Below are 25,151 nucleotides of genomic sequence, written 5' to 3'. Positions count from 1 at the left end.
TTGATTCCAAGTCTGCAGATCACTCTACTTATCCATGAATAGCTAGCTCTACATGGTTTAACTTTTATTTTGATGCGCTGACCAACTGTGTCTTCACTGACATTTTCTACCTCTCCCTGTCTGAGTCTGTAATACCAACATGTTTCAATGACTACTGACCCATAGCACTCACATCTGTAGCCATGAAATGCTTTAAAATACTGGTAATGGCTCACATCAACACCATTATCCCAGAAACCCTAGACCCACTCCAATTTGCATACCGCACCAACAGATCCACAGATTATGCAATCTCTATTGCACTCCACACTGCCCTTTCACACCTGGACAAAAGGAACACATATGTGAGAATGTTATTCATTGACTATAGCTCAGTGTCCCACACCATAGTGCCCTCAAAGCTCATCACTAAGCTAAGGACCCTTGGACTAAACACCTCCCTCTCAAACTGGATCCTGAACTTTCTGACAGGCCGCCCTCAGGTGGTAAGGGTAGGTAACAACACATCCACCACGCTGATCCTCAACACAGGGGCCCCTCAGGGGTGTGTGCTCAGTCCCCTCCTGTACTCCCTGTTCACTCATGACTGTACTGCCAGGCATGACTCCAACGCCATCATTAAGTTTGCTGATGACACAACAGTGGTAGGCCTGATCACTGACAACGATGAGACAGTCTATAGGGAGGAGATCAGAGACCTGACCGTGTGGTGCAGGGACAACAACCTCTACCTCAACGTGATCAAGACAAAGGAGATGATTGTGGACTACAGAAAAAGGAGGACTGAGCACACCCCCATTCTCATCGACGGAGATGTAGTGGAGCAGGTTGAGAGCTTCAAGTTCCTTAGCGTCCACATCACCAACAAGCTAAAATGGTCCAAGCACTCCAAGACAAAAGATTTGGCATGGGTCCTCAGATCCTCAAAAGGTTCCACAGCAGCACCATCGAGAGCATCCTGACGGGTTACATCACTTCCTGGTATGGCAACTGCTCGGCCTCCGACCACAAGGCACTACAGAAGGTAGTGCGTATGGCCCAGTACATCACTGGGGTGGACCTAGATACAAGGCAGTGTCAGAGGAAGGCCCTAAAAATTGTCAACGACTCCAGTCACCTTAGTCATAGACTGTTCTCTCTGCTACTGCACGGCAAGCGGTACCGGAGCGCCAAGTCTAGGTCCAAGAGGCTTCTAAACAGCTTCTACCCCCCCAAGCCATAAGACTCCTGAACAGCTAATCAAATGGCTACCCAGACTATTTGCATTGAACCCCCCCTCTTTTATGCTGATGCTACTCTCTGTCATCATCTATGCATAGTCACTTTAATAACTCTACCTACATGTACATATTACCTCAATTACCTCGACACCAGTGCCCCCGCACATTGACTCTGTACCGGTACCCCCCTGTATATAGCTCCGCTATTGTTGTTTACTGCTGCTCTTTAATTATTTGTTTTTCTTAGCTCTTACTTTTTGGTGGGTATTTTCTTAAAACTGCATTGTTGGTTAAGGGCTTGTAGGAAAGCATTTCACTGTATGGAGAAATTATAGATAAAACGTTGGACATAAACATTACACAACAAGTAGGAAAATCACAAATTCAACAATGAGCGTTTTGGAAGGAATCAGTGGCTGACTGCAAGCGTCGCAAAGCAATCACTATTTTGCTTCCCCTGCCTGCTATTTGGTGGAGAAGGTGTGTGGTCCAGGTCTGGGTTTAAGGATTTAAAACATCTATCTGAAAGGGTCTCTTGTACAAGCATAAAAGTATAAACATTCACCCACAACACCATGGGCCAGAAAATGTAGAATTGGCCATGCTGTCAATCCAGTATGACTTCTGCTGCGTTCAAAACAACTGGAAACTCGGAATTGGAAAATCGCAGACTTCAGTGCTTTCAATATAACTGGAAACTGAAAAAAAAAGAAGCTTCGACAGGGAAAATAAGTTTTGAACGGTAATCCAACTGGGAATTACAAGTCGGGAATTCGGGTCTCTTTCTAGAGCTCCGACTGAAGTTCACTGACGTCAGGAATTGACCTCGTTTTTTTTCTTCAAATTACCAGTTGTCTTGGAAGCATCATAAATCCAGAGAATGTCAGATTTTAATGACAAACGTTGCCCACAAGAAGGACCACCGCGCAACCCGTGCCTTATGGAGTTGGTCCCCTCTTTGCTGCTTGATAACAGCCTCCACTCTTCTGTGAAGGATTTCACTATAATTTAGAACATTGTGGCGGGGACTTGCTCCCATTCAGCTACAAGGGCATTACTGAGGTCGGCCACTATTCATCCCAAAGGTGTTTGATGGGGGCATTGTCATTCTGAAACAGGAAAGGGCCTTTCCCAAACTGTTGCCACACATTTGGAAGCACAGAAGGTTATTGCATGATGTTGCGTTAAGATTTCCCTTCACTGGAGCTAAGGGGTCTAGCCCGAACCATGAAAAACACCTCCACACCATTAGTCCTCCCCCACCAAACTTTACAGTTGGCACTATGCATTCGGGCAGGTAATGTTCTCCTAGCATCTGCTGAACAGATTAATCCGTCGGATTGCCAGATGGTGAAGCGTGATTCATCATTACAAAGAACGATTTTCCATTCCTCCAGATTCCAAGGGTGGCAAGCTTTACACCACTCCAGCCGACTCTTGGAATTGCACATGGTGATCTTAAGCTTGTGTGCAGCTGCTCGCCCATAGAAACCTATTTCATGAAGAGCCCGATGAAGAGGTCTTTAGCAACCGATGACAGATGATATGTACGCGCTATGCGCTTCAGCACTCGGTAGTCCAGCTCTGTGAGTGTGTGTGGCCTAACACTTTGCGGCTGAGCAGTTGTTGCTCCAAAATGCTTCCACATCACAATAACAGCACTTACAGTTGAGGGGCAGCTCTAGCAGGGCAGAAATCTGATGAACTGACTTGTTGGAAAGGTGGCATCCTATCACTGTGCCACGTTGAAAGTCACTGTGTTCTTCAGTAAGGCCATTCTACTGCCAATGTTGGTCTATCCACATACGTATGTAAATATAGTATATGTCTTGTATGCTTCTGCATAAATTATGTAATATGCCAGGGTGATATGTATACTGTAGCTAAGAAAGTAATACTAAGAGTATGTTGTGTAAGTAAGCTGTTAATAGCCCATGTGTCTCAACCTTAGAATGTGGTTCCTTTCCCCCTCAGAACAACGCTTACTGTTCTGACTTGGTGGTGCACACGTAGCCTACAGTCTGTTTTAGAGAAATGTCATCATCAAATATTGAGCTTTCATTGTCTGCTTTTATGCCCCCGTTATTTATCCTAGGAATCTGACTTGGTGTACAGGAAGAATATTGTAAGAACATCCCACTACGTAAGTCTTAGCTCACTCATTAATGTATTTATTGAATTAAGCCTCTTATCCACTAATTGTTCCCTTATGCCATAGTTTGTACATCTCAATTGTTATATTTCTTATATAGGTCTATCTCATTAGTATCTTATTCATAATTTTAGAGAATGTTGGAATGATGCATTTCATTGTTTTGTTTACTTACTTGTATTACAATTAGCTCATGTGCTTTTCTTCATGAGGAGGGGATACTATATAATGTTGTTGGGTCCATAACCATGTTTGCCAGTGAAAGTCTCTTCCCATTCAAATATTTTTTTCTACATAAAGTTCAGTAATAGACCCATGTAATTCCAGTTGATATTGCAAGGGTTGTTTTGTCTGTGAAAAGTGTTATCTGTGCAGTGGAATTTTGTCTATAAAAGTGGATGCTTGTGATTCCATTTTCCATCCTTTTTAGACCACATAGGCCTAAAATACTTCAATTGGTAGGCTAACTGCGTCTCTCTCTCTCTGTGTGTGTGGTAACTTAAAGAAGAGTAACGTTAAGGCATCGACATCTTGCTGAATTTATCTGAATTTCTGTCTGTCCATTTTCAAAGCTGAACGAATAGGCCTACCTCGCCGCAGATCGTTTGCTTGCACTTACTTATACAGTTCTTAGAGCTAAGTGTTAATGATATAAGAACAAACATTATGAATTTACTGTTTGCGCATGGTTCAAAAGTTAAAATTCATGACAGCATTCGTTATTATTGAAGGAAAATTCTTATTGACTTACACAAATCCACAAGTCAGCCATATCAGATATTATTTTTTTTAAAAGGAGGTAAATGAGGCTGAATGAACTCTTTCGCTGCCAGACGAGGCCCCGCCGATAGCCAGGTGTAGCGGTGGTGGTGTCACTCCATGGTACTGAAAGCAAACTCCGCAGTCAGGACAGCTTTATGTAGGCCCTAACAGTTTGTGGGCACCGTTGGTCACCATTTTTGTGCAATCAATGTATTGTTTAGTGTTTTGTTGTGTAGCGACTTGCTGGCATGCATCTAAAAAAATTGGTTGAGTTTGCCCCACCATGATTTACATGCTAAAATCGCTACAGGTAACAATACACAACAAAATACAATATACATGTTAAACTACACAACGTGCCACAAAATGCTGCAGTAGCCCGCAAGGTGCGCCACATAATGACACAACTTTTAAAGTAGGAACCACTGTACACATTAAAATACATGATTTGAAATACAATCATAAAACATATACACATTCTTCAGTAAAACAAACAAAACTTTCCTCTTATTTCTGTTGCTAAATAGCAGGTATTACCAAACCGGGGAACGCATACCGCAATGCCGTCGGGGGTACACCCCAAGAAAATGTGATTCACAAAAATGTGCTTCACAAATCAAATCAAATCCAATCAAATCAAATTGTATTTATATAGCCCTTCGTACATCAGCTGATATCTCAAAGTGCTGTACAGAAACCCAGCCTAAAACCCCAAACAGCAAGCAATGCAGGTGTAGAAGCACGGTGGCTAAGAAAACCTACCTAGAAAGGCCAAAACCTAGGAAGAAACCTAGAGAGGAACCAGGCTATGTGGGGTGGCCAATCCTCTTCTGGCTGTGCCGGGTGGAGATTATAACAGAACATGGCCAAGATGTTCAAATGTTCATAAATGTCCAGCATGGTCGAATAATAGTAAGGCAGAACAGTTGAAACTGGAGCAGCAGTATGGCCAGGTGGACTGGGGACAGCAAGGAGTCATCATGTCAGATAGTCCTGGGGCATGGTCCTAGGGCTCAGGTCAGTTGAAACTGGAGCAGCAGCATGGCCAGGTGGACTGGGGACAGCAAGGAGTCATCATGTCAGGTAGTCCTGGGGCATGGTCCTAGGGCTCAGGTCCTCCGAGAGAGTGTGATTCACATTTTTTTTATAGTTTTTTCTTCACATTTTCAAATAGTACATTTATATTTTCCAACGGGGCTATACATAGATTTTCTCGCCTGAGTAGCCTCATTTCACCTTCAAAATTAATATGTAACCCAATAGTGTTCAGCGAAATAACAACACAATGTCAAATACAGGTAGCCTGTTCAGATAATTAACATTCAGAACAGGCAAACCCCATACTATTGTGGAGGACTTAATTCTTCATGCTGCTGTGGATATGGCTGGGACAATGCTGGGGGAAAAGGCCCAAAAAACTATAGACAATGCCTTCATCCAACAACATTGTTTCACAACGCATCAGTGACATGGCAGGAGATGTTATGAAACAATTACTGCTTCGCATACAAGCCAGTGATTTATATGCGTTACAGCTGGGTGAGTCAACAGAAGTGGCGGGCCTGACACAGCTCCTGGTATATGTCCATTGTGTTTATGGGGTGTCAATTAAGTAAGAAATCCTCTTCTGGAAACCAGGACAATATGTGAAGATATGTTTAAAGTACTGGACAGCTTTGTGACATCAAATGGACTTTGGTGGTCAAGATGTGTTGTTATCTGTATTGATGGCGCAAAAGCCATGACAAGGAGACATACTGGAGTGGTAATGCACATGCAAGCAGTTGCTCTCTACGTCATTTGGGTACACTGCAGCATCCACCAAGAGGCTCTTGCTGCCAAGGGAATGGCTGACAGCTTGAAAGACGTTTGAGACTAGAGTGAAAATGGTTAACTTTGTTAAAGCAAGGCCCCTGAACTCTTGTGTATTGTCTGCATTATTCAAAGATATGGGCAGCAACCATGTAACACTTTTACAAGATAAATAAGTTATTGGTATCAAGGGGCAAAGTATTGACATGTTTTTTTTTAATTGAGAGAAGAGCTTACTTACCATAATTTTCTATATTCGATGTGTAGAACAAAATTGAGGCTATGATTTAGAAGTTGGAGCTCTTTTCTGTCTGCATTAAGGACAACACACAGGTCTTTCCATCATTGTATGATTTGTTTGTGTGCAAATGAACTCCAAGCTTACGGATAATGTCAAATGTGATATAGCGAAGCACTTGAGTGAGCTGGGTGCGCAATTACGCAGGTACTTTCCCGAAACAGACAACACAAACAACTGGATTTGTTATCCCTTACATGCCCTTCCTCCAGTCCACTTACTGATATCTGAACAAGAGAGCCTCATCGAAATTGCAACAAGCGGTTCTGTGAAAATTGAATTTAACCAGATTCCACTGCCAGATTTCTGGACAGGGCTGAGCTGAGACTTTTGGCAAATCTCAAACCTTTGCAACCACGTGCCTATGTGAGAGTGGATTCTCGGCCCTCGCTAGCATGAAAACAAAATACAGGCACAGACTATGTGTGGGAAATGATTTAAGACTTAGACTCTCTCCAATACAGCCCAATATTGCAGAGCATCCTTTCAGGCACACCCTTCCCTTCCCTTCTCAACCTGTGGTGAGTTATTCACAAATTTAGATTAACAAATAAGGTTTTATACTGTATATAAGATGGCTAAATAAAGAGCAAAATTATTGATTATTATTATATTATTATTTGTGCCCTGGTCCTATAAGAGCTCTTTGTCACATCCCACGAGCCAGGTTGTGACAAAAACTCACACTCATTCTTATGTTTAATAAATGTATCATATAGTGTGTGTGTGGCAGTCTTACAATGATGGCAAAAAAACAACATTTGAGAGTGCGCTGATCTTGGTGCTAGAGGGGGTACACAGCTGGAGGTTGACTGTTTGAAGGGGTATGGGACTATAAAAAGTTTGGGAACCACTGCTATATAGGATAGCAAGATAACAAGGAGTAGAAATGAGTAACTAACTCAAACTATCTAAATGGTTAATTAAATGAGGAGAGAAAGTCCAATACTGACCCTTTGAAACACAACATTAATGAAAAACTGTGTTTAAGAAAAGTAAAGATACAAGCTCTTTAAAGATGAAAGATCTTGCTATACATCTCTTTTTCTGAAGTCAAGGAAATAAGGCTCAGACACTTTTAGATCGTGGCCTTGTTTCCCAGTGCCTTCGTAGTGTTAAGATCATCATTAGAACCATCTTAAAATGTATCTTTAGTAGCTGAGGTGTTTCCCAGAGCCTTTATTAGTAAAGTGTCTCTTAAAAACCTTTGCACATCTATGAGTGATCTCGACCACCCGTAGAGCAGCCAAAGTGCTTCATTAATTAAGCTTTTTTTTTACCTCACAATAGATCATTTTAAAACAACTTATAAGTGTTTTGTGTGAATGATGATACAATAATATCTGTTTCATTTGAGTAATGTGACATTTAAAATATACATTTGTAAAATGTCACTTTTTCCTCATTTTGTTGCGTTACAGTCGTATTATTAAATGGATTAAATGTTTTTCCTCATCAATCTACACACAATACCTCATAATGACAAAGCGAAAACAGGTTTTTAGAAATGTTTGCAAAGATTTTTTTTAAAGACCAAAAATACCGTATTTACATAGGCATTCAGACCCTTTGCTATAGACTCGAAATTGAGCTAAGGTGCATCCTGTTTCCATGAATCATCCTTGAGATGTTTCTACAACTTTATTGTAGAATTGTAGAGTTCACCTGTGGTAATTTGAATGGACATGATTTGGAAAGGCGCACACACACACACCTGTCTATATAAGGTCCCACAGTTGACAGTGCATGTCAGAGCAAAAACAAAGCCAAGAGGTCAAAGGAATTGTCCATTGAGGCCTTGGTCAGGGAGGTGACAAGAATCCGATGGTCACTCTGACAGAGCTCTAGAGTTCCTCTGTGGAGATGGGAGAACTTTCCAGAAGGACAATCGTCTCTGCAGCACTCCACCAATCAGGTCTTTATGGTAGAATAGCCAGATGAAAGCCACTCCTCAATAAAAGGCACATGACAGCCTGCTTGGGGGGTTGCCAAAAGGCACCCAAAGGACTCTCAGACCATGAGAAACAAGATTCTCTGGTCTGATGAAACCAAGGCACCGCTCATCACCTGGCCAATACCATCCCTACGATGAAGCATGGTGGTGGCAGCATCATGAAGTGGGGATGTTTTTCAGCGGCAGGGACTGGGACACTAGTCAGGACAGAGGGAAAGATGAATGGAGCAAAGTACAGAGAGATCCTTGATGAAAACCTGCTCCAGAGCACTCAGGACCTCAGACGAAGTTTCACCTTTCAACAGGGCAATGACCCTAAGCACACAGCCAAGACAACGGACTGGCTTTGGGGTAAGTCTTTGAATTTCTTTGAGTGGCCCAGCTAGAGCTCGGACTTGAACCTGATCAAACATCTCTGGAGAGACTTGAAAATACCTGTGCAGTGATTCTCCCCATCCAACCTGACATAGTTTGAAAGGATCTGCAGAGAAAAATGGGAATAACTCCCCAAATACAGGTGTGCCAAGCTTGTTGCGTCCTACCAATTGGAAAACTCAAGGCTGTAATCGCTGCCAACGGTGCTTCAACAAAGAACTTAGTAAAGGGTCTGAATACTTATGTAATTGTGATATTTCAGTTTTTTTATATACATTTGCAAAAATGATGAGGTATTATGTAGATTGATGAGGATTTTTTTATTTGATACATTTTATAATAAGACTATTACTGCACGTAACAACATGTGGAAAAAGTGAAGGGGCACTGTTAATGTTGTAATGTGCATATTCGCATCAACCTGGGGCTGTTGCCGAATCTCACAATAATGGGGCTATCGTTAGAAATGCAGGCTCCCACGAGAGGAGATACTCAGATTGCTCGACCTTGTGTCTCCCTCAATCAGCAGATCAACCCGCTGCAACTTTTCACTGAGTGCTGAGGTGCAGCTTCTAACAGCCTGTGGGGAGTTCCCTCCAGGTCCTTGGGGATTACCGCTGCCTCCGAAAATGATTTTTTAATGAAAAACCTAAATGTGTGCAGGTGAGGGCTTGTTGCTGTATGTATTTGTAGAATAAAATAAAATGATCTGAGACGGGCCATGCCAGTGTGAGGTCTCCTAGACAGAGAGCTCCTGTACATTCTTTGTAATAATACAAAATGTATAGCATTTTTCTATATTGAAGTATTGATTTAGCTTAATATTGTCTGAATAGTTTGAATGCAGCACAGTTTCAAGACTGAAGTTGGATGTTGGTTTTTGGCTAGCTAGCTAGCTAATATTAGCTGGCAAGCATGCAATGTTTTGAGTTGATTATGCCTATAGTCCAGAGGTTGAGGATGAAGAGAAGCACGTGTAGAGAGATGAAAGCTATAAGGATACTCCTGAAGTATTATTGAAGTGTGGTGTGCTTTCTGGCACCTTGTGACTGCCGTAGCTTAAACTAAGTGGGTGCTGCATTTTGGTAGTAGTGAATAGTAGCTAGCTACTAGTCCAGTGGCTAGTACGGAACTCTAACTTCATTTGACTAAGTCCTACTACGAAGCCACAGACAGCGTGGATGGCGAGACACCGTGATGACAATGTGCTGCCTGTCTGCTCCCGACTCTCCCCTTGACCTCCCTCCTTCCTCCGCTGACCTCAATCAAGCCATGAACATTCTCAATCTTTAGTCTCTTGACCGTCGATCTACTCAGTAGGATTCATTATGTTGCTGTTTTAAATTGCTTGTTTTTTTGTTGTTGCTTTACAGTGCTTTGGGATTTCTTTATGTAATGAATAACTCTAGAAAAGTTGAATAAATTATTATTATTATATTGTGGTGCAGTGTGCTAAAGCACTGTGGAGGAAGGACAAACAGGGTTCAAATCTTCAAATCAATTATCATTACAAGACAAAAATGGTTTGTTTGTGGATTATTCCAATTTGTTTTCATTCATAAAAAATTGTTTGCAACTTGTATAGGCCTAAGCTACGTTTCAAATTAAATGTGGGTTATTAGTCATCTTTGCTTATGACAACTGGCATTGATTTCAGCACCAGGAAACTGGACAACTCCCCCAACGGGATCATGTTAAAAACCGAACACACCCTCAACAGTGCTTTTAGCTGTCGTTCTTATAGGTTCACTCTACGTGCTCGGTTGGGAAACACTTAAAAAATTGGCACGTAAATAACAATTAATCTGGTACGATCATCGTAATGCTTAAATTCCATCGCATCTGGGAACAAGGCCCAGAGGCTTCTCTTCTTTGTGTTCCTGCCAGTGAGCAAGACGTGGCGATAAATGATTATCAAACAAGGCCTCAGAGGGATCCCACAGCTCCAAAGCTGAGTAAATCAGAAGCATCTAGAGGTGGTAGGTAGCTGCGGTGTGTGCTACCACCCTGGGGGCACCCAACTCGAGCATTCATCACATCATCAATCACAAGACATGGAGTTATTTACTCGGTTTTCAAAAAAAGATGCCAAATGATAAATATGAATTTTAAAATACAGGAAACAAGTAGTGTATAAAGTGATATAATATGGGAGAATCGTACACATTATGACAGTAAAAAGGTAGATGTACACACAGAAGGTGCACTAGGAGAAAGAGGACTGTGGTAGTCTACTGCAAGACTTAATGGATACACAGTATCACAATTATATTCATTGTTTGTTTGACATGAGCAGTAATGTGTTTTTGTTGTAGGCAGTCACTTATATTTGGCCTGTTGCACAAATGTGGAGCTGCTATAGGCTACATCATTAACTATTCTGATCTCAGCTGGAAGAAAAAAAGAGACTCCTAACTATTTCAGTGCTTCACAGAGAATAATTCAAATGTCTAAAGATTAATCAACTTCTGCAAAAGACAAATTAATCAAAGGATAATCTTCCCTTTTGCTACAAATTCATCCTCCAACTAATCTAAAGCCCAGTTCCATGATCACTCAATAAAAGGTCTGCTTGGATGTACTGATGTGATTTTATCAATCGTTACTGATTTTGAAATTGTGTTGTTTGTGAATAATATGTCATTGATGAAATCAGGAGCTTGCAAATCTTGACTGTTCCCCCTGATATCAGAGCTTTCCTACACCAAATCATTCCCAGTTGACCGCCTGAGAATGAACCTTCAACAGATGCATATTAAAACTGAAAAATATATAAAATAATTAAACAGGATAGGACATTCCATCAGGTTTAAAACAGTTACAAGCTGACTAAAACAAGAAGGTGGACATTTCATCTGATTAATCCCTAAAACGCTAATATACAGTATGCCATACCTGTGCCAGACTGAATTGCTAAAAACTAGAGACCCAAACATCATGCAGCTGTATAATCTCGTTTTTTATATCTGATGGTGTGAGCCTATGTTACAAGAATATGTGACATTTTCAAGTGAAGAATCCTAATAAAATACGTATCATTAAAAAACGATAGAAGCAAATGTTTACCAAGAACAACTAAGGCAGGCCAATGACTCAGTTAAGACCATCTACTGGAAGGATTACAAAACTCTGATACAAGGATAACTTTGAACTCAGCAAACGGTGGATGGGTGAAGCAAAACCTTTTCAACTGATTCATCAAGAGCAGCCAGGTGAAATTGCAATAAAAATGCCTTGCATACTCAGTGACTATATTTTGTGTTTCCCACATTTTAACAAAAGTACTTTTCTCCGAATGCCATTTGTCTAATGAAACTACCCACATTTAATTAATGCAATCAGGTTTATGGCTAAATAGCTTGAAAGCTGCATTTGTCGAAGTTTGTAAAAAATACTATTTTGGGTATGTTTTTTTCTGCACTTCAAAAAATATCTATGTGCAAGGAGTACATTTCCTTTGGAGGAGTTATGAACCATTTACCAATTCAATGTTTTCTGGTATTACATTGCCAAATGAGTTTTGTTTTTGCTGTTCGCTTATTGATTTCTTGCTCAATTTTAGTGTTCCATTACTCTTTGAATCATGATTAATGAAACACTTGCAATGTCTGACATCAACCTTATAGTGCTACATTCTCCAGAACAGTTAATTGGGAATCAAAATGCTTTCAATACAGAGGATACTCAATGATGATTATAATGGAATGAAAATACTGGTATGTAGCCTCAATATATTATTTTCTTCATAGCTAATATCATCAGTCCTTATAAAAAGTACAGTATCTCATGAAACACATATGGAATAGTTGAATCTCTCACCTCACATCCACAGCATCTTCCATGACAGTCATATCAGTCTTGCACTTGGCTGATGGGTTGATTGCCAGCTCAGCAGGTGGAATGACAAAGCTTTTACTCAATGGTAACCACATCCCTTCCCCCAATGTGTATGTGAACCTAAAGAGGAAGAATACAAGGATTTTGACATTGGAAACAAAGTGGGAAAAGTGCCGCAAAGTATATTTTGAAAGAACATTTCCCACTTTGTCAATTTCATTTAGTATTTTTTTTTTAACCTGGTGCTCCTACCACTTTGCTAATGCCTGTTTGTCTGAAATATGCAAATGTTACAACAGGTCTTCTGGTGCCTTGTTGAGCGGTACTGTAGCTCAGAAGATCAGTGAGGGGAACATCTGTGCTTCCTTTACTACAGGGAAATACAATAAATCTAAAGATTGCCTGCTGCCCATAGTAGCCTTGGAGACTTTGGATGCTTTCAGCATTTATATCTCTCTGGATAATCACAAGTGTATCCTCAGTTATCTTCAAAAACATTTTACACTCATTTAAAATAAAGGTTGATTGGGCTGAGGAGTAGCATGTGATGTTTTTTCTGGCACATCATCTATTACAAGAGTCTGGACCAAGTACTGTTTTCTAGGGGGATTCTTGATCTACCCTTGAACTTACTTCGGCATTGTTTACTATCCAGCATCAACTGGATAGTAAACATGCTTCAACACGAATCTCAAAGTCAAACTGTTTATGTCACACCTGCATAAAGATGTACATAAAGAAGGTGTTCTTCTATTTGACACAAAATGCAGTTGTATCATTTCTTATATATTATGCATGCATCATTGTAGCACAACAAAAATGGACTTGTTGATTAAAATGGTTAATGGACATTTTTTGCAGACTTAACATATTTTGCATTTCACATTGTGCAATTGGAATCTAAAAGAAATGCTAACTTAGCATAGGAAAAGCCACCAGATCACTGCATGCATTACTAGTCACTTTAGGAAGGGAATGATTAAACCCACTGTAAGCGAGAGCTTTAATTATGTCCCTCCAATTACCTCCTCTGCTTCCAACTGTAGTGTTATATGAATCAACCCCTCTCAGTCCTACCATTTAATATCATGCACTGGATTCTTCCAAGTGATTATGGGCAGACAGGCAAGTCTATTACAACAGTATTATTATCCTATTATTTCCCTGGAAGTCATTGCTACAGCCCCATAAGACTCTCTCCTTATCCAGAGGAAATATGCATTTTCTTTGTGGTACAGTATGGGATGATGCCCATATGAAACTGCAGGCTATCAATGAGAAATCTCTTAAACAACAGAAGCTTGTTGAACAGTAGCAAGGAACACTCCTCACTGGAGTTCGTGAGCACAGGAATGAATCACAAGAGAAAACAACCTTTGAGGGTGAACCCCCTCCACCCATTCAGTGCAGGTGTATACAGTGATAGAAAGACTTGACTTGACTTGACTTGTGATACAAACCCAACCAGTTTCATTTCTTCCTGTACTTGATCTAGTTTCTGCCCAAGCCCTGCCCTGGCACTGTGACAGCTTGCAAATGAATTCAACTAATCGAACTCTGACAAGTTACTTATCTAGATGCTAGACTCTTCACATGATTATAGATCCCCCATGTTATTTGAGATTGTTGACTGACTAGTGTGTATAGGATCTTATTTTGAATTAACATGCTGCTCTTGATTCACATGATCCCCCAAGCTCAGTAAATAACAAATGTTTTTCATTTTAATTTTGTATTCTGTTCATGAGTGCAATACTGTTTTGTTGAATTGTAATACACGGATGGGTGACTTGGCAAACGGGCAGCCCCTAAAAACGTTAATTATGTGTGCACCATTTGAACATAAGAGTGTGAGTGGGGTTCAAAGAGGAGCCTGAGACTTTTGAATTCCAATGGATGTTGGTGTAAAACGCTTGAGCACAAAGTTACTTTAAACCCGATGCTGAACAGAATATCGAGACAGGCCCCCTGAGCATTAACATTCCAAAGGGGAATCAAATGTATCAAAGAGCCTCATAGAGATGTTTGTATGATGGCTGCTCTCAATGACTAACAAAGACATCGCTTACAACCATGAGAATAACTAAACCATCCCTGTGAAAATATTACTTGTGTCCCAAATGGCACCCTATTCCCGAAAGAGTGCACTCCTTTTGACCAGAGCCCTATGGGCCATGATCAAAAGCAGTGCACTATATAAGGAATAGGGTGCCATTTGGGATGTAAAACTGTTCGTTGTTGAGAGCAGTGTCAAGCAGCATAATCAGTATTGTTGTTGTGTCCTTGGCTTTTGAGGAGGCATCTAGATATTGTATATATACAAAACAGGAGGCATATCATTGATAAGGGTTTTCCCTCCCACGTCCCCAGTCTTTCTCTGTACTCAATTGTAAAATAAATTAGAAAACAACTGTGATGGTTTATATCATAGAATGCAAATGTTGACTTTCTATCGACCAAGAACATTGTGTGATATTTTACGAAACAGGCCTCAGCATTGCTGTAACAACAAATTCATTTTTTTTCTGTGGTTTCGTGAGATTGCATTTTTTTTTTAAATAGCACATTCCCATTAATTCCACAACAGAACAAGATAAATATAACATTTCGAATGTATTACACATTTCATGCAAGGATCAAATGTACGTACACAAAAGTAATCAGACAAATTAGAACTAGAGAACTAAACTGAAACTCTCATTTCAGAGCTGGGTGTGCATGTAGTTAAACTATTAAAATTCGTTTTATGCCTTACACATAAAACAAAATCAATTGTATTACCCGATCAGGGAATGGTTTTTAAAGAATTAACAAATCCCATGACTTAAGATTATTCTCTTTGTAAACATACCCCATGTAGAGCTCAAATGGTACAAAATGAAATTCTGCTTTTTTGTGAACATTACTTATTTATCATGTACAGAGTGATACAATTCCTTCATGCCGTTAAAAGAACAAGATAACTCAGCTTCAACTAAGACAAGATTGGAACTTTGGTGTTTTCTAATGAAACATCATATTTAAAAAAGTAGAAAGTATGTCCTGAAATGTAGACAGAATAGGAACCCAATCTTTCTTTTTCTTATAGTGTCAAATCTACTCAATAAGCTTTCACTTCTTTCTATACCATCTTGAAAAGTGATAATCTCCCGTGTTGTGCAAAAGTAGTAGTATCAGCCATAATCAACTGAAAAAACGTTTCATATTGTTAAGAAAAGTTACTGCTTTCCAACGGGTCAACTCAATTTCATGCTGTTTAAAAAGGGTTACTTATTTTATATTTGACGTATTTAGATCCCCATTAGCCGACGCCATTGGCAAAAGCTAGTCTTTCTGGAGTCCGACACAATGAAAAATACATTACAGACTAAATGTACTTAATTCATTTAAAAACATTAACATGTAGTGTGTGTGTGTGTGTGTGTGTGTGTGTGTGTGTGTGTGTGTGTGTGTGTGTGTGTGTGTGTGTGTGTGTGTGTGTGTGTGTGTGTGTGTGTGTGTGTGTGTGTGTGTGTGTGTGTGTGTGTGTGTGTGTGTGTGTGTGTGTATCTATCAGTTACACATACTGTACATGTCAGAACATACACACAACAAGTAGGTCACATGGGGGAGAGGCATTGTGCCGTGAGGTGTGGCTATATTTGTTTTTTGAAACCAGGTTTGCTGTTCACTTGCACTATATAAGATGGAAGGGAATTCCATGCACTCATGCTCTGTATAATACTGTACGTTTCCTTGAATTTGTTCTGGACCTGGGTACTGTGAAAAGACCCCTGGTGGCATGTCTGGTGGGGTAAGTGTGTGTGTCAGTACTGTGTGTAATTTGACTATGCAAACAATTAGGAATTTCCAACACATTCATGTTTCTTAAAAGTGATGCAGTCAGTGACGCAGTCAGTCAGTCTTTCCTCAACCCAAGAGAGACTGGCATGTATAGTATTAATATAAGCCCACTGATTACAATGATGAGCAAGACGTGAAGCTCGGTTCTGGGCCAGCTGCAGCTTAACTAGGTCTTTCTTTGCAGCACTTGACCATATGACTGGACAAAAATCAAGATAAGATAAAACTAGAGCCTGCAGGACTTGCTTTGTGGAGTGAGGTGTCAAAAAAGCATAGAATCTCTTTATTCCTGACAAACCTGTCCCCATCTTTATAACCATTAAATCAATATGTTTTGGACAAGACCATTTACAACCTAAGGTAACACCAACTGATTTAGTCTCCTCAACTTGTTCAACAGCCACACTATTCATTGCCAGATTCAGATTAGGTCTAGAATTTAGGGAATGATTTGTACCAAATATAATGCTCTTAGTTTTAGAGATGTGCAAGACCAGTTTATTACTGGCCACCCATTCCAAAACAGACTGCAACTCTTTGTTAAGGATTTCAGTGACTTCATTAGCTGTGGTTGCTGATGAGTACTGTATATGGTTGAATCATCAGCACACATGTTTGTGTAATGCCAGTGGCAGGTCATTGGTTAAAATGTGTATGGATGAATAGATGTGTACCGTGAGTTATCTTACCTGAAAATGCGATCAGATGGTTGTTCTCCCATCACCAGATCAAAACCACGCTGGAAAATAGTGTAAGGCCAGGGTCTGGTGACAAATAAGAGATAGGAGAGAATGAGACTTATTTTCAGTCAAAACCAGTAAGCTAATTTCTGAGACAAGAATGAAATGACTGATTTAAATGAAGAAACATGTTTAATTACTTTAAGTAGAGTGTAACAATGAGTCATCATATCTTAGGTCTATCTTCATTTAGTGTTGTGTTGTCTCTCTTGTCGTGATGTGTCTTTTGTCCTATATTTCTATTTAATTCATTTTTATTTTTAATCCCAGCCCCTGTCCCCGCAGGAGGCCTTTTGCCTTTTGCTAGGCCGTCATTGTAAATAAGAATTTGTTCTTAACTGACTTGCCTAGTTAATGTAAATAAAGGTTAAATATCACAGCACGTTACATTGCAATACAAATAGGGCCGGCTCTAGCCTTTTGGGGGCCTTAAGCGAGATTTGGTTTCCTGCAATTGTACACATTTTGCCATGGGGAGTAGAGAAAACGTTGCAGTTTTAAAGGTCCAGTGCAGTCAAAAACGTGATTTTTGTTTCCTGTGTTTTATATACATTTCCACACTATGAGCTTGGAATAATACTGTGAAATTGTGAATATGATGATAATACCCTTTTGGTGTAAGAGCTGTTTGAAAAGACCACCTGAAATTTCAGCCTGTTTTGGTGGGATGGAGTTTTGGGCTTCCATGGTGACCTTACCATGCGGTAAATTAGTCAATAGACCAATAAGAAAGAGATTTCCAAACCTAACTTTCCCTTTTCCGCTCCCCACTGTCAGACAGTCCTAGCTAAATTATTGCTTGAGAAATTGCTCTTTGCTAAGAAGCATTTTCTGTTTTAGTCACAGTAAGGTACTTCATTGTTACCAGAAATGATTTGATATTGAGATCAAAATGGTTGCATTGGACCGCTAAAACACCATGGGGCAGAGAGAAAATGTTGCAATTTGATTAAAAAGATTATGCAATTCTACTCATTTTGAAAATTACCTGGCTAGACTAACTACCAATCTAAAAATTGTTAGCTGACATGGCTAATTGAATGACTGTCAGTGAATGACATCACAAGAGAAAAACTGCTGATGCACAACCACATTTCAAAATTGCACCTGGTGTATTCTGCTATTCTGACTCTCAATAGTAAGTTGAGACCCCGACTGAGTTCCAAAGTGACCGCTTATGTTGCTTATGCTTGGCACCGACCCTGAATAGTTTCTGTTTTTCTTCAGTTGTCCCTTAAATATTTATTTTTATTTTCAGCTTATTTTCAGCATATAATAAAATGTTTGGTGGCCTCAGCACACCATATCCCAACAACATTTCAACCAATCCCCCAAAATGTGGCAGATCAAAAGTAGCACTATGACAGATGCTGTGGGTTCCTCAGTTGCCTGACATGGGATGTGACTTAGGCTTGTGTCTATTTACCAGAGCTGGGAAAGGAAAGGGGAAGAATGATGGAGATTAATAAACACAGTCAGCTTGGGGACTTGAATCTGCTACAGTGTGAGAGAAATTGTGACAAGGAGCTGCTGCTTCTCTGAGTAAGCTGTTACTATTGGCAAAAGAGCAGCTAAAACCTGATAAAGGCCTTATACCAGAGGGGCCAGTCATTAAACATTTAAGTTGTGCCTGTAGGCTTTCCCTGCCAAAGACTGACTGCACAGGAGAAAGGAAAATCACTTGGGGAGGGAGGGAGATAAGGGAGGATGAGAAATGTGTGACACAATTCAGATGTATAGTGAAACAAGCATATTTCTAACATCAGAACTGCGAAGGCCCTGTAGTAGCAGGCAAATTATTTTCAAGTGATGTATAAGGGTGATAAAAGTTGGTAGCATTCTAGAATTCGGGGAAGGATTTTAAAACATCCATCTGCTTGTACTCCACATTTCATGTTAGACCCAACTACAGTGTTCACAGTTCTGCTGTGTAATAAAGCTACAGCATTTATTACATTTTGCTATATTTAGAAATTTTGTGTTATCCAATTGGTAGTTATAGTCTTGTCCCATCGCTGCAGCTCCAGTATGGACTTGAGAGAGGCGAAGGTCGAAAGCCATGCGTCCTACGAAACACAACCCTGCCAAGCTGCACTGCTTCTTGACACACTGGTCGCTTAACCCAGAAGCCAGCCGCACCAATGTGTCAGAGGAAACACGGTACAACGGGTGACCATGTCAGCGTGCATGCACCTGGCCCCCCACAGCAGTCAAACCCTCCCCTAACCCGGACAACGCTGGGCCAATTGCGCGCCGCCTCATGGGTCTCCCAGTCGCGACCGGCTGTGATACAGCCCGGGATCGAACCCGGATCTGTTGTGACGCCTACAGTGCCTTAGACAGCTCCGCCACTCGGGAGGCTGTAATAAAGCTTTTTAACTAAGAGCTGTCATGTCAATATCTGATTTAGCATGCAGGACCATTAGAGGCCATATTGTCACTTACCCTTGATTTGGACCCCACTCGTTACGAATACAGAGATGCTTATGGACAGGGTCCTTCATGTAGCCATCTAAGCATAGACAGTCACCTGCAACGGGAGTACAATAAAACAATGGCATTCTCTGCAGTGAGATCGATTCACCTGTCTCCTTAATTACTCCAGGAGTGTGATTATTTCTATTTGCCAGCAGCAGCACAGACAAAGGATGTGTCGGATATGGCACCATTTCACTATATATTCATAGAGCACTATAAAATGAATAGGGTGCTATTTTGGACACAACCCAAGAACTGTGCAGCATGGCTGGTCAGGCTAGTTCCTCTCCAGCAGCCTCCTGATCAGGGCTAGTTATTACAGCCATCAGAAACAGGGGAGCTGCTCTTTTCTGCTGATGCCTTCTGTCAGCACACAGGAGGAGGGATGTCGCCCTAACCTGATTCAACCAGATTGATGGGGATTCACATTGAGAGCAGGGACCTAGCTACTATATACTTCCAATGACAGACATGCCGTGATCGTGTTATACAGGGGATACGGGGGAGAATGCATTAGCTCCTGATTTTCAAATACAAATGTTAGTGCAAAGGTTAACTGTCACAGAATGCCAGGATGAAGGTAATCATATCTGATGTAGCTGCTCATATTTCCTGTACACAACTTGATGGTAAATATATGGAATAACTTATATCTGTAGGCATGGTGTGTTAACCAGCAGTTGTTTTAGGGGTTTAAACAAGTCCAAGCATCGGATTGAGTGGTAATTTACTCCCTTTATAGATGGTGGGTGTATACAAATACAGATTAAGTGAAATGATGAGTCATACCAATTCAAACTTTCACCAGAGTTAGCTTTAACATTAAAATGCTAGTCTGGGCCCAACACATCATGCTACAATTACCATAATTAAGTACTCATTATGAAGTGATTTTTGCCCATTAATGTGATGCTATTACTTTTACTGCAAATGATGGAAAGTGAAAGTGTCCTAATGTGTTATACAGGTAATGTGTTTAAAAAATGTTATGTTACTGGGTTCTTCGTGTCTCAAGTGACTGACTGAATAATAATGATATGTACTTAGCTTTCTCAACCAAATATCCAACTAAACGCCAGTGATATGACATGCACTTGACAATGGAGTTTCCTTGAACTATCAGTAATTATATCATATTATATCTTATGCAGTGACAATGCACAAGCTCAATCTATAGAGATAAGATTTAGTAAATCCCAATACATTCATATTCCAAACACTCCTGTTATTTTTGAGTGCCACCTTGCATGAGTAAAGAAAGTGCAGCTAGCTGCAAATATTAAATCCCTTATCCATGACGTTTTAACTCAGAATGTATGTTGGATTCATAAAATGTTAAGGTCTGCGGAACATATTTAAACCAGAGAACAAAACAAAGTTTGTTTCTGTCTAATAAATGTCTGATATGCTTGAATGGGGAAGCAGAATATAGCAGTAAGAAGAACCATAAACAATAGCCTATAGCACCTACAGCAGTCATCCCAGCCTCATACAGAGGTATGTTTCAAATTCACAATCTCTTTTAATATTTGCAGAACCCCAGTTATGGTCACAACCCATCCCTGTTTTCACCAGCATCTTCTCCCTGAGAAGGATTGAGCCCGACTTGTAGTTAGCGAGCATCTACTACCTTGCAATCTTTCCAGGCACGGAGAGTAGAGAGGGCTTCATTAAGAATGCATCATATGAAAAACACAATGTAATTAGGCATTGCACCAGGCCTACTATTCTATATTTCATTTTAAAAGAGAGGGGCTCAAATTATGTATTACATTTTAAGGAATCCAGGTGGTGTCCCCCCCCAATGGACCAACTTTTTATTCATTTAGGTCTGAGAATTCACCTTTCAGCACACCGAAGACACCGGTATATCTTGAATTATGGATGCGAACATGGAGAGAACTCCTTTTTTTCCCAAAAGTCAGACATTTCTACAATGATAATCAGTAGCATGGTACACACTTTCTGTACTAAAATGATCACGAGAGAGATTCAGTGAAGTCTACAACAGAGGTGAATAACTAAAAATCGAAAGAAAAATGAGTTTCCCCTCAGTCTGTTTTTATAGCCATACCAGAAAAAGGCATTACAATATAGCAGACTTCATTGGTGAAAACCTACCCAGTATAATGAAATGTCCAGCTGAAAAACAACACCAAAACCTGGCAGTATTAATTAATATACAGTATCAGTCAAAAGTTTGGACATACTTACACATTCATTTTTTTTTTTACTATTATCTACATTGTATAATGATAGTGAAGACATCACAACTATGAAATAACACATATGGAATAATGTAGTAACCAAAACAAGAGTTAAACATATCAAAATATATTTTATATTTGAGATTCTTCAAAGTAGCCACACTGCCTTGATGACAGCTTTGCACACTCTTGGCTTTCTTTTTACCAGCTTCATGAGGTAGTCACATGGAATGCATTTCAATTAACAGGTGTGCCTTGCTAAAAGTTCATTTGTGGAATTTCTTTCTATCTTAATGCGTTTGTGCCAATAGGTTGTGTTGTGACAAGGTAGGGGTGGTACACCGAAGATATCCCTATTTGTTAAAAGCCCAAGTCCATATTATGTCAAATAAGCAAAGAGAAACGACAGCCCATCATTACTTTAAGACATGAAGGTCAGTATATCCATAAAAATGTCAAGAACTTTGAAAGTTTCTTCAAGTGCAGTCGCAAAAACCATCAAACGCTATGACGAAATTGGCTCTCATGAGGACTGCCACAGCAAAGGAAGACCCAGAAGACTCTGCAGCAGAGGACAAGTTCATTAGAGTTAACTGCACCTCAGATTGATAGCCCAAATAAATGCAACAGACACATCTTACAAGTAACACACACAGACAATAAGTAACAAACACATCTCAACATCAACTGTTCAGAGGACACTGCATGAATCAGGCCTTCATGTTCAAATTGCTGCAAAGAAACCACTACTAAAGGACACCAATAAGAAGAAGAGACTTGCTTGAGCCAAGAAGCACAAGCAATGGACATTAAACCAGTGGAAATCTTTCCTTTGGTCTGATGAGTCCAAATTTGAGAAATTTGGTTCCAACCGCCGTGGCTTTGTGAGACGCAGAGTAGGTGAATGGATGATCTCTGCATGTGTGGTTCCCACCATGAAGCATGGAGGAGGAGGTGAGATGGTGTGGGGGAGCTTTGCTTGTGACACTGTCGGTGATTTATTTAGAATTCAAGGCACACTTCACCAGCATGGCTACCACAGCATTCTGCAGCGATACACCATCCCATCTGGTTTGCGCTAAGTGGGAATATCATTTGTTTTTCAACAGGACAATGACCCAAAACACACCACCAGGTGATGGTGCTACATCAGATGATCTGGCCTAAACAATTACCCGACCTCAACCCAATTGAGATGGTTTGGGACGAGTTTGACCACAGAATGAAGGAAAAGCAACCAACAAGTGCTCAGCATATGTGCTAACTCCTTCGAGACTGTTGGAAAAGCATTCCTTATGAAGCTGGTTGAGAGAATGCCAAATGTGTACAAAGTGGTCATCAAGGCAAAGGGTGGCTTCTTTGAAGCATCTAAAAAATATTTTGATTTGTTTAACACTTTTGTGCTTACTACATGATTCCATATGTGTCATAGTTTTGATATCTTCACTATTATTCTACAATGTAGAAAATAGCAAAAAATAAAGAAATGAGAAGGTGTGTCCAAACTTTTGACTGGTACTGTAAATGATATACAGTGTCTTCATTAAGTATTCACACAGCTTGACTTTTTCAACATTTGGTTCTGTTACAGCCTGAATTAAACATGGATTAAATTGAGTGCCACTGATGAACACACAATACCCCACAGTGTCAAAGTGTTTTTTTTAAATGTTTTTTAAAAGTTATAATGTCTTGAGTCAATAAGTATTCAACCCCTTTTTATGGCTAGCCTAAATGTGCTTAACAAGTCACGTAATAAGTTGCATGGACTGACACTGTTTAATAATAGCGTTTAACATGATTTTTAAATGACTACCCCATCTCCGTACCCCACACATACAATTATCTGTAAGGTCCCTCAGTCGAGTAGTGAATTTCAACCACAGATTCAACTACAAAGACCCGGGAGGTTTTCCAATGCCTCACAAAGAAGGGCACCTATTGGTAGATGGGTAAAAAAGTAGACATTGAATATTGCTTTGAGCATTGTGAAGTTGTTAATTACAATTTGGATGGTGTATCAATACAACCAGTCACTACAAAGATACAGGCGTCCTTCCTAACCTTCCTAGGCCAATGGTGACTTTAAAACAGTTACAGAGTTTAATGTCTGTGATTTGTCTGTGAGTTTAAATTAGGAAGTTGGTACAGAAGAAAATATTCCAAAACATGCATCCTGTTTACAATAAGGCACTGCAGTCTATATTCAGAGCCATATTCCAGTAAAGCTTAGAGAGGATCTCATGTCAAATAGTGTTTTAGTAACATGGCTACAGGTTCCCCTGCCTCATCTAAAGCCCATTATTGTGGGTAGCTGCTATATACCACTAAGTGCTAACAGTCAGTATCTGGATAATGTGTGTGAAATGCTTGAAAATAGTGATGCACCGATATGACATTTTTGGCAGATACCGATATCTGATATTTTCCTTGCCCAAAAAACCTGATACCGATAACCGATATTTAAAAGGCCTTTTAAGCGTTCTAGTACAGTTAAATAATTAACACACACACACACACACATATGGATGCAGTGGTCTAAGGCAATGCATCCCAGTGCAAGCCGCGTCACTACAGTCCCTGGTTCGAATCCAGGCTGTATCACATCCGGCCGTGATTGGGAGTCCCATAGGGCAGCGCACAATTGGCCCTGCGTCGTCCGGGTTTGGCCAGGGGAGGCCGTGATTGTAAATAAGAATTTGTTCTTTACTGACTTGCCTAGTTAAATGAAGGTTACACACACACACACCACACTGACCAAAAAGTTATTTTGTTGGTATTTACATATGTCCCCATTACCAGTAAAACATCATCCAGACCTATTTCTTTCACTTACTTGCTGTGCCATTTTGCTGTTTTGTTGTGCATTCGTTTCATTCTCAACCAGGATTTCTATGGAACGCCATTTGGGTCTTTGCATATCAAAAAAGATACAAGTCAAATAACACTATTTGACATGTCAAATAAGCTTGTTAACCAATCAGGACCTGAATATGACTGCACGTCACATAATAATTTAACGAGTTCATAAATTGTGTACGTAGTTATTACACATTGATTACACTATCACTCGCATTTCATATGTCACAACGATTCATCGATTCATATGCTATGATGCTGGTAAAGTTGTCTCGCGCACCTACAGTGCTGGTCATAAAAAAGAATGCTAACTAGCTCATGGATGCAAACAATGTTCTTCCCCCAAAACATAGCAAAATGATATAATCTGTTTCTAGCTAACTATATAGCTAGGTGTCATCATCTAAAATAACCCTAATTCATAAGACAGTTCTTACTTGATTAATGATATCTAACCCATCTATGTGAAGGCAGCTACAATAAGGATTAGCCACAATAGTGGAATTTGCGGTTATCCTTCAAAATAAAAGTATGTCATTGACAGTGATGAAAATTAATACAAATTCTAGAATTATGCCATATTTTAATAGATCATGCTAAATGAGGTTGGAATG

At 40.0% G+C, this 25,151-nt stretch overlaps 1 protein-coding gene across 11 annotated transcripts in view; it reads right to left on the bottom strand.

Moving 5' to 3' along the window:
• The window catches only part of LOC124009716 (astrotactin-1-like), a 276,537-nt gene that overhangs the window by 158,024 nt on the left and 93,362 nt on the right, over nt 1-25,151 (bottom strand). For all 11 annotated transcript variants that reach the window (XM_046321826.1, XM_046321828.1, XM_046321829.1 and 8 more), the window contains 3 exons: nt 19,439-19,523; nt 16,943-17,017; nt 12,393-12,530 (listed from right to left, as the gene is read on the bottom strand). In XM_046321826.1, the coding sequence (XP_046177782.1) occupies nt 12,393-12,530; nt 16,943-17,017; nt 19,439-19,523 (298 nt within the window). The remainder of the gene's footprint in view (nt 1-12,392; nt 12,531-16,942; nt 17,018-19,438; nt 19,524-25,151) is intronic.

Source organism: Oncorhynchus gorbuscha, linkage group LG22 (genome assembly GCF_021184085.1).
Source record: "Oncorhynchus gorbuscha isolate QuinsamMale2020 ecotype Even-year linkage group LG22, OgorEven_v1.0, whole genome shotgun sequence".
Taxonomy (NCBI): Eukaryota; Metazoa; Chordata; class Actinopteri; order Salmoniformes; family Salmonidae; genus Oncorhynchus; species Oncorhynchus gorbuscha.
Note: the sequence above shows the minus strand (reverse complement) of the source record. Positions and strands in the feature narration are given on the sequence as shown.